The sequence below is a fragment of the Nicotiana tabacum genome, chromosome 11, assembly GCF_000715075.1.
Source record: "Nicotiana tabacum cultivar K326 chromosome 11, ASM71507v2, whole genome shotgun sequence".
Lineage (NCBI taxonomy): Eukaryota > Viridiplantae > Streptophyta > Magnoliopsida > Solanales > Solanaceae > Nicotiana > Nicotiana tabacum.
This window is the reverse complement of record NC_134090.1, coordinates 112,887,894-112,899,398: the sequence shown is the minus strand read 5'-3', so window position 1 is coordinate 112,899,398 and position 11,505 is coordinate 112,887,894. Positions and strand designations below refer to the sequence as shown.

The 11,505-nt window shown below is 36.8% G+C and overlaps 1 protein-coding gene across 1 annotated transcript; it reads right to left on the bottom strand.

Annotated features, from left to right (window-relative positions):
• Positions 1–8,154: 8,154 nt before the first annotated feature.
• Positions 8,155–9,977, bottom strand: LOC107776385 (E3 ubiquitin-protein ligase ATL42-like). Its single transcript, XM_016596274.2, has one exon. The coding sequence runs from the start codon at positions 9,798–9,800 to the stop codon at positions 8,529–8,531; it is 1,272 nt and encodes a 423-aa protein (XP_016451760.1). The 5' UTR covers positions 9,801–9,977; the 3' UTR covers positions 8,155–8,528.
• Positions 9,978–11,505: the final 1,528 nt, after the last annotated feature.

Genomic DNA, 11,505 nt, shown 5'->3' with positions numbered 1-11,505 from the left:
AATCCTTGGAAGTGGATACTTGTTCTTTATAGTAAACTTATTCAACTGTCGATAATCGATACACATCCTTAACAACTCGTCTTTCTTCCGCACGAACAATGAATCCTTTATCCAGCAAGTCCTTCAACCGTGTCTTCAACTCTCGCTACTCTTCCGGGGCCGTTCTTCATGGAGGGATAGAGATCGGTTGAGTGTCATGCAACACATCAATGCTAAACTCAATCTCCCTTTCAGGAGGAAGGCCTGGGAGTTCATCTGGGAAAACATTTAGAAATACATTGACCACGAGGATTGATTGTAGAGTAGGCGGCTTCACCTCCGCATCCCTAACGAGATGATAAATGTAACCTTTTGAGATCATTTTCCTTGCCTTAAGATAGGAAATAAACCTACCTTTCGGTGTAGCAATGTTCCCATTCCATTCAATGACGGGTTCACTAGGAAACTGAAACCTAACCATCTTCGTACGACAGTCAACATTTGCATAGCATTAGACCAACCAGTCCATTCCCATTATCACATCGAAATCAACCATTTCTAACTCAAATAAATTTGCCAAGGTTTGATGACTACAAATCATCACAGTGCAACTTCTATATACCCTTCTAGCAATCACAAAATCTCTTATCGGAGTAGATACCGCAAGGGGTTTACTTATCAATTCAGGTTCAATGCCAAACTTATTAGCCACAAAGGGTGTAACATATGATAATGTAGATCCCGGATCAATCAACGCATATACATCATAAGAAAACACAGACAATGTTGATACCTAATTTTTTTCTATATTTTTTATATGCATAGATACCTTCAAAATAGCATATACATGCATATATAAGCATGCACAAGGATTTTATAATTTTCCCATAATTTTAAGGATTTAAATTGATTTATTTCCTTCCCTTGTATTCCTAAAATCCCCAATAATTTTCCCCCAAATTATTGTTGTGGTGATTTAGTCATTTGATTTCTATATTTATGCCAAAATATGGTTAAAATATTTTTTATGTATTTTTATAATTGCATTTTTGTATTTTAAAGCTAAATTGCATATAATTGCAATATTAGCCCCATTAATATATAATTATATTTACTTGCATAAATTGACCTTCTATATTTTTAAAATGTTGAAAATCTATTTTAAATCATTTTAGCATGTGAGATTGTTTTTAGAAATTATTTATCATTTATTATAAATTATATAGGGAAAATTGGCTATTTAAAATATAGCCAGATTTACATTTCAATTGTAGCCCAATTTAAACCCAACCCCAGCCCAATTTTAGATTAAAAACACCCCACCCAATCCAAACCCTAAACCCGCCTACCCAACCCAAGACCCGTCAAATCCTGGCCATTCCACGGCCCTCATCCATTCTTACCATTTTTAATTCCAACGACCCCCTAACCCTATCTCATTTCCCAAATCCGCCGCCTCTGTATTCTCTCATCTCCTCTCCTGTCTCAACACCTTAATCTAACCTCAGCTCCTTCAACTGCCGACTCCCTTCTCCGATCTTCTCCGGTGATCTCCCTTCAACTCCTAAGCCTCCAATGGCTCCTCTATTGCCATGCTCGCCTTCTCTGAGGCCTTCAAGGGCCCTGGGCCATGCTGAATTGCATATAGGGTTTGCCATCTGGTCTGTTCTTGGCTACTTCAGTATGATTTCGAGCAAAATCATGTTGTACTTGTTACGATCCTTGAGATTTTAGACAGGTTCTTTCATCTCTACTTGGGTTTCTTCTGAAACCCTAATTTTTGCTTACATATCCTAGATCTGTATGATTTTTAAACGATTTGAGTCTATTTCTTTGATGTTTTACACTATCCTTGTAACTCTTTACAAGAATCATCGATTTCAAAGTGTTTTCACCTTCTTCTAAAATTAGGGTTTTCAGAACTTCTTCTAGAACCTTGTTTAAACTGATTCTTTATGTTTAAACGTATATCTCTTGCATATTTCGACTGATTCTATGATTTTACTACCTCTTCAACTTGCATATGTTTAAAACCCTAATTTCTTAGTTCTAATCTTGGGTTTCTGTGTTTTGTTTTGATAACGTGTTCAGTTAATCTATATGTTTCTGTAATTTTGTGATTTTACCCTATGAATGCTTGTTAAGGTTCCTAATTATGGTCATCCCTGGCTATTGTATGATTTTACCCTATTTTTCACCAATGTTTCTGATTCTTCACTTCTCCTACCTGTATCATGCTTATTCTACTAATTCAGATTATGCTCTTCATGAACCCCTAATTTATATATGATTTTTTCCTACTCGGCCTCTTAGAGTTCTGGTTTTTGCTTACTATGTGCTTGTCTTTATAAAGTTGTGCTAAATCAGTGCTATTTTCTACTTTTGAATCCTTGAGTCTTTGTGATTGATCTTTCACTGATTTCACATGATATCTATACTGATTTTTAACCTTGTAAAATATTTTCTGACCTTATTCTATAGTCAATTATGCTATTAATTGATTTCTTAAGCCTTTTCCTTGATGGAAATATGTTGAACCTAGCCTCTATTACATGTTGTGTACTTGTACTATGCAGAAAATATTTCCTTATTTGTTATGCTCAGCCTTATACGATTTCCTTCCTTATTTGCCACATGTTTATTACCGTTTGAAGTTGACTCCTCAATTAAAGGGAGTACTAACCTTGATTTTGTGACTGATTGATTCTAAGTCCCCATAGTTACTGATGAACTTTGATTTTTACCTTATTTGCTACCTGCTTTCAAACTATAGATACACACTCTCTTATTAGCACAAACGCACGAACACTTTGGTTCAAAAGCTCTCTCTCACACACTTAAACTTTTTGCTCTCTCTCTCTTTTGTGCTACTTGCTACTATTCTGAGTTAGCCGGCTGTAAGCCAAGGCTAACTATTGTGTTCTCCTACTCCTTCACTTTTTTTATTGTCTTCTCTACTGGTATGATCTAGTTTTAATTTAAGTTCCAACAACAATATTGTTCTTTTATTGCTTCAATTCATCCTGTTTCTAGTTTGCTTTTACTTATGGTTTTGCTGTGAAACCTACAGTTAATATGCTTGCATGATTAGCATGTTATGAACTCCCCTTCCTTAGAATCAGTATGAGCATGTTACCCCCCTCCCCCTCTAAGTAGTCTACACTCCTAACTTGTATTGTTATGGGATTGAATCATGTGGATCCTATACTGAACCCCCTTAAGAATTGCTGGTACAGTGACTATGTCTGATCGGTTATATCTTACACTGAGACAATGTCTGAACTCTGTCATACTGAGACTGGCCCTTCCACACTGCACTTATTCAGTGTTAGTTACCAAGTCTAGGTGTAAGCACTGTCCGGGATCCTTGAGATCCTTAGGGAACTTTGATGCACCTAGACTATGACATTGTCTATGGAATTGAGGCACTTGAGGCTATTGGAGGCTTTGGAAATCTGGGCCTATCTATAGGCTCCCTATAGAACAACTTCTTATTTTCTTATTTACTTATGTAATTCATTCATATGGTCTGTAATAACTTGTAAACGAATATTGGGGTAATTAGTGAAAAGGGTGGGTAGCTACATGTTTGTGGGGTAATAAGGGTAGAAACCATGCCTATAGGACTTTACAATTTGATGTGTTTGCCTTTATAAGTAGAAACCATGCCTATAGGACTTTACATTTTGTTGTGTTTGCCTTTATAAGTAAAAATCATGCCTATAGGACTTTTGTATCTTGTCATGTTAGAAATCATGCCTATTGGTCTTAATTGATGCCATAATAGAAATCGTGTTTACAAGTCTTAAAATCAACTTCACAAGTAGATGCCATGCCTATAGGATATAATGCAATCCAAATTTTGTTATAACAAGTGTTTACATGTGTTCATGCCTGCAAGCTTCTAAAATCAGTGTTAAACAATTAGATATCATATCTATAGGGACAACACCAGAATTCTATCTATAGATCTAAACTAGTTTAAATAAATCAACCCAATCCGCATTTTAGTTCACTTCTAAGTATGCATTTCCTTAAAATGAATTCTTTAAAACTGCCTTAATCTATTATTAGACAGCATGCCTATAGGGATTAAAGAGTCCGATTCAAAACCTGCCTTGTTTCACTATATAAAATGTAGTCATCAATGTTCCGCGTATAGGCAAGCCTATAGGGCGTTTTCAAAACTTGTGATTCTGAAACTGTTTCTGTGACTTAATGTTGTTCAAACAAGCTTTAAAATCAGTAGGCCACTGATAGGGTCATTACCTCCAAGTTTATAAAATAAATTGCCTGGTTTCTGTATGTTCACTTAGATATCATGCCTTAGGATACTGTTTAAACAAAAGGTACTTATTTGTGTTTGAGTCGTGTTGTTCATGTGCCTTGTTTGAGGAGGAAACTTTGAGCCTCTAATTGCTCTCTTTTGTTCTTATTTGCTAAGATTCCTAATTGTTCTTGTCTGTCGCCTTAGTATCGTCACCTTTAAAACCTTAGGGTCTGTCTAGAACCACTTATAGGTAGAGGTCCTATATCCCTCCAAGACCATTAAGAAGGGATGGGTAATAGCACGCAATAGAGAACGCAGACCAAACACTAGCTTTAAATGACCACTAAGGGGATGGGAAGGGTAGATATGGGATATGATGACTACGTGCTTGTCACACCTCCCTTTTCACCTACACCCCCGAGAGGAGGGGTGTATAAGGGAGTTTTTTCCAATTTTAAGTGACAATCGAAACGGGATTATTTAATTTAAAATTCAGAGTCGCCACTTGGGATGATTTATGGTGTCCCATATCACCGGTTTCAAATCCCAAATCGAGGAAAGATTGACTCTGTATTACAGTCTGCGAACACATAAATCCGGGTAAGGAATTCTGTTAACCCGGGAGAAGGTGTTAGGCATTCCCAAATTTCGTGGTTCTAGCACGGTCGCTCAACTGTTATATTTGGCCTATATACTTGATTTTAATACATGTTTTAGCCTATGGTTCAATTTTAACTTTATAACCGCTTTATTTAATCATTTTTAAGGAAGATTGCAATGTCAATTAAAATACATCTTGAACCACGTCACATAAATGCACCCGCGGTCCTCAACATATTTTATCTAACATTGTTGAGATTTGGATTTGGGTCACATAAATGCGCACCCAAGTTTAAGAAGGTAATTTTAAGTATTGCGCCTAAAGCAACTACGCACTTTCAAGTTTACGAGGGCCATGGAAAATTCACTAATGGAACACCTCGATTTCTAAGGGTTCAAGCATTAATTAAGCGAGGGCCATGCATTTTTGAGGTTTTATTTGGCACGACGCATCTCAATACAATTTAAAGGAGATTCAAAACTAAACTTTGAGAGCCATAAATTGTACATTTGGCTTAATACGGTACACCCCAAATTTTTAAAATAAGGGAATTCAAACTAAGCTTTGGAGGGCCATAAACTATTTTTATTGTCTAATATGGCAGACCTCCAATCTACTTTTAAGAGAGTCAAAGTTAATTAAAGAAAAAGCCTCAAGGAATTCGAAAGAGGTTTTTGTGTTAAAGTTCGACTTAAGAAAATGGAATAAGTGAACTAATGCACATTCCCTTTTGACATCTGAGCCCAATATCTTACTGAAATGTCACATGCTAGCAAACCATTGATTTTAAAACAATTTAAGCCAAGCCTCAATACAAGGCCCAATTCAAAAAACGTGTTGCAACTGGGAAACGCGGACTCAGGATCGAATCCCTGTAGTGGTATAACATGACACACAAACGAGTTTGGGCTTAATCACTGATCTTATGGACATTTACACGAAATTTTGACAAAAGAATTGATTTTGAAAGCAATAAAGCAAAAAAATAGTATTAGCAACTAAATAGAAGGCAACTCCAACTTTTAAATCTTCAAAGGACTTGAAATAAAATGCTAACAGAGCATGTTTTGCATAAGCATACCAATAACTTGCCATTTGCCAAAAGAGAGACCCAAACATAAACTCTTGCAAGATCTAAAGGTCATTCCCAAAATACATTATACGCAGAATCAAAAGCAACAAAGGCCACAAGCAGATTTGATCAACCTTCCTTCCAACAAAAACATTATGCTCCCACACCCCACAGAAACTTCTAACAACATATCAAACATTAAACTTGCTCCCTTGTACCCTTGTTAACAACAATTCAAACATGCATATATTACCAAGCACATCTACTGATTTTGACCAAAATTAAAACACATTTGAGACATATTAATGTAAATAAGTCTCTTTCACGACATTTCATCAGTCCCAAACTAAGTACTACTCAAAGATTTCATCTGTTCAGGATAGAATCCAACTAGCATACATGATAAATCTAGTATCTGAGACAATCAGCTATGTAAAAATATTACAAACGAGACTATTATCATTATTTCAACTTTGTTTTCATTTCAGTCTTCGAATTTGACCTTACATTGGGTAGAGTTCAGGAAAATGTACCTGGGAATGAAAAGAAAGCAGAGAGGATCAGTGAATGGTCAGTAGCAAAAATAGCTTGAACTCCAGCAATGGAATAATGTCAAAAGAACTCAGCAAAATCAGTGTTGATGCACAGCAGACCCCAAAATCAAAATTGAATTGAAATAGGGTCTCAAACACATGCTCAGTTTGAAACCAACTTTTCAAACCCAAATTAAACCATCTTTAATACCATGTAAACCAGAGATAACTTCAGAAAAAGGAAAAACCACTTCAAGAATCAAATCAGAAAGCCAATGGAACAATGAATTTTTTTGAACTTTCTCTTTCAGCCGTTTTGATTTTCTGAAATTTTTCCTCTCCAATCTCTACCCTAAATGCCAAGAAAGGATGCCTTTATAGGCAAGGCATTAGGGCAACCCCTACGACTTTAATTTTTGCATTCTGCCCCTCTTTTAATTTTTAATATAGCTTAGATATCCCTCTTCAACTATCAAATTTTCCTATTAAGTCCCCACCCCAGCTTCTAGGAAGCTTCCTAGTTAGTTAGACAAAGATTTCCCTAAGCAGACTACCCAAATTACCCCCCATATGACCCTGTTATTACCCTTCTAACCTAATAGATCCTGGGTCCAATTGACCCAAGTTAATGGGTCCAAATAAACACAATTCAGTTCCTTTTGGAGTTAATTTTTTAGGTATCAATTGAAATCAGTCAAAGACTCAACATTCTAAAAAAAATCTGACCTAAAATTAACCAAGAGAAAGAAACACGAGAACTTTTATACCAAAGCCCAAAACCTAAAAGAGAAAAAGAGAATGATTCACCTAATTCTAAACAAACAACCAGATAATTATGTTGACTAACAAATTGGTCATGCATGAATAACAACAAACATGCTATGAAGAAGCAAAAACACAAACACAAAAATGAGATGAAGCAGGATGGCTTTAAAACAGAAAAATACAAGAGAAGAGCCAACAAAAATGTAAAGATACCTAACGGACTGGTCAAGCCTTACAGCTCTTCCTCAAACCCTCGATTTTGACCGAAAAGGGCTTCAATCACGTGTTCTCAGATGAAAACACATGACCAAAGTCCGTTTTGGTCTTAATCAACACCAAATCTGCCGATTCTGGAGTTTGACATAGTTAGGTCTCACTTTCAACTTAAGATTCGACGAGCTCGGGGCATGTTCGAGAGAAACTGGTCCGAGATTTAGAAAGAGGGTAGTGAGTGGGTCATGGGGTGTTGTTTTGGTGGTGAACGGAGATGGTTAGGGCTGCGCCGCCAGGCTTCTAAGTGGTGTAGAAAAGGGGCGGCGGGTTAGGGTTTCGTAGGGGTTCTCTGAAAGGGAGATGAAAGAGATAAAAGACAGGGTTTGGGTGGGTAGTGAGATTAGGACGGTTATATACCCACCCCACCCCCCTACGCGACCGTCGGATCATGGAACCTCGACGGCTCAGATCTAATTTAACTTAAAACGTGGTCGTTTGGGTTGAGTGAGGGGATTGGGTCGGGTAAGGGCAGAACTGGGCCGGGTTTGGGACGAGTCAAGGGGGTAAAGTTTGGGTCTGGGTAGCAAATTGAAGAGCTAACCCAAAGATTCTAGCTTTTCTTTTTACATCAATAGAGGAATGATTCCCTCTAAACCCATGTACTACTATTCCCCCACTAAAAAGAACGACCAAGAATCGTGAAAAGATTTATTAACTAGATAAGAACAATATTTGAATACTAAGGTACAAGGAATGGACCGGACTAGAGGACTCTCAATCGTTCCCATCATCCTAACAGCCGTTTATGCAATTAAAATTACTAAATGCTTGATTTTTCTTTGGAAATTGAATCAGTACAGCCTTTCATTTTTACAATATATAATCTCTCAACTTGCTTATCACTGAAAATCTTGCTTAAAAAAGGGCAGCTCGGTGCATTAAGCTTCCGCTATGCGCGGGGTTCGGGGAAGGGCCGGACCACAAGGGTCTATCGTACGCAGCCTTACCCTACATTTCTGCAAGAGACTGTTTCGAGAGGTTGTTTCCATGGCTTGAAGAAAAGAAGAAAAAAAGATTGTCTTACTTATGAAAAGTCTATACATTTAGTGTTTGTCTTCTGTTTTCGGGCCTTCTTTCCCTATTAGCAAACCACTTGACTGTTCTCCTTGCAATTGGAAGCCAAAGCTTCCTCCTCCTTTCCTCATTCACATTGTTTTGTGGAACCAAAAGCTTTCTATTACCAATGTTCTTGTTGTTGAAATCTATGAATCTTGGATGCACTATAATTTCTGACATGCATTTTTTCTCATTTTGACTTAGTGATTTTGATGAATTGGTTCTTGATTCTGAGGCTTCTGGAAATTGAGATAAATCATTTTGCTGGATTTTGCTCTCAAACAATCTTTTCCTTTCCATTTCATCCTTGATATTCACTCTTTGATCTTCTTCTATCACTCTTTTCGCCGTGGATTGCTCACTGATTCTGTCCATTGATGAGAATCTGTTGCTTGCCATGCTATTGAGCATTTCTGAATTCAAGAATATAAGGTCGGAAGAAGTCACAGTACTCCATCGATTCTTGAAGACAACATCTGAGACTATAATCCTATGATTGAACCTGTGTAGTGCTTTCTGATTTTGATAATCTGTTTGTTGATTATCAATATTGTTTTCTTGTATTGGCAATTCTTCTTCCTTCTTAAAGCTGCTTCCAATACTAAATCTTGAGGATCCATTTTCCCCTCTTTGAATATATAGTTCCAAATTTGATTCCTCTCTTAGCTCAGGTTGGTTCCACAAGAATCTCAAACTGTCCGAATAAGTAAGTAATGACAGGTCTTGAGCACTGACCTTATGCCTGCAAAGTGGACAGGTTGAATGTTTTTCCAGCCACTTATCAATACAGTCAATATGAAAAGCATGTTTGCACTTTGGCAGCAATCTAAGGATTTCAATATCTTCAAATTTTGATAAGCAAACAACACATTCAAGCCCTTGTTTGGACCCTCTGATAAAAGAGAATCTGAAAAAAGGAAGTGATTCCACCACAGTTTTATCGATACCTGAGGAACATGACAGTACTGATCGAACAAGTCCATCTTGAATATGCATAATATTGGTGCTGTTACGAACAGAAGAAGATGCCATATGACAGAACTTGGCATAGAGGAGAAGAAGAAAAGTTAGTGAAAACATGATTGAGAGGACACCAATAACCACAGCAAGGCTTGGCTGGAAACTGCTAACTACATCTTCATCTTCAGATGGAGGGACCTGAGCTTTAACTCTAAATAATCCAAATGAAAGGATTGCTATGAATAGCATACTTGATTGAAACTTCATGAGAATCCAAGAATACATCTGCATCTGCTTTTGTTTTGTGTGTACAAGGCTATGTAATTATAAAGGGTAGTTTGACATTGGTTTGGTTGCGTCTGAATGTTTTTATATTTTTGGTAAGTGGATTGTTTTGGTTTATCTGTCTTCTTGGTATCTTCATGGATTTTTCATGTGCATCTCTTTATTTGTAGGGAAAGGGGTTGGGGGTGGGTGGAGGTGGGATGTGGTGAGGTATACTGGATGTTTTAAAATTGGGAATTATGTTTAAGTGATGGAGATGTGGGATGGCTTAAACATGAACACATATCTTCTGACTTATGGGATGAGTAAAATAGAGTAATATCATTATCTTTTACCTACTCAATTTTGAAAGGTTGTACAGCCTCTGACGCAAGCATTTCGTCTCAGTCATAGCCAGAGCATATCTTCTCACAATATTGTTTTTTAAAGGTATTTGGTATCAGAAACTTATTGGTCCTACTAATCCGGTGTTGCGCTAGGTAAACTATTGAGGGCGCATTTGGTATAAGGGATAATGGATAATTAATCTCGGGATTAAATTCGGGATGAGTTTATTTCATGTTTGATTGACATAAAATTAATGTATAACTAATTATGGAGTCAGTTATCTCGAGATTGTAGTGTTTTTTAATCTCTATGGGAGGATGGAATAACTAATCCTGTGATAACTTGTTTCCAACCAAACAACCGCTAAGGAGATAAAACAATCTTTATCACGAAATTCTTCATTCCGAAAGAAATTTGGATAATATTACATGCGGCAACGGCCATCTCTATAAATTAGAAACTTAGCAGAAATGCACAAGTAATATCACAATGTCAATCAGATACTGTAACAAGAAGTGGTACTTTTAAGATAAGTCTTAAAGCCTGGTGTACATGAATTGTCTGTCATATGAGTTAGAGCCTCTGAGCCTGCATTGAAGAAGGATTATGTAACAAGAGGGGGGGAGGGGGGGGGGGTAAAAAGGAAATAATATGTTTGAATATTGCTTTACATTATCATTTGCAAAGTTGTATTTGAAGGAGTGAGAAGTGACGTTTTCTCATTGGAAAAGAGAAGTCGTTATAAAGTCGATAAATGGTTCAAAATCTGTCGAAGAAAAAGAAACAAAACAAACAAAAAGAGCTTTATTTATACACAAACAGAATGTGGTTGGACATATGCGGCTTCGTTCTTTTAGGAAACCAAAAAAAATGCTGTATAGAATAAACAAAAATACACAGGAAATCCGCATGGTTTTTGGCAAAAGCACATGCATAAAGCCTCAAGCGTAATGGACACAAGAAACTTGTTGGGTAGTCAACAGAAATGACAGATAATGAATGTATCTGTGCTTCTTCGATAAGAAATAAAAATCTTTTCTTTTACTGTTATGACTTCAAAAGCCCTCTTATGTAATAGATTAAATTATTTATTAGGCCCATTATATTAAACGACTTGTAACAACTTCTAGAATATGAAGTAATGAGATTTTTTCTTTCAAAATACAGAAACAACATTTCAGCTTTCTCTTTGTTCATTAGAACCCTAGTTAATGCTCTTTGAGATTGAGGTTCAATTTGAGTTATAACATGGTATCAAAGCGGGAGATCCGCTAATTCTAATCAATTTCTTTTGTGTGGTGCTAGCCGCATCTTTTCCAGTTGACAATTTGCTGGATTTTGTCGAAAGTTCGTGGTTTCCAACGAGTTGTTCAATTTCGGGCTG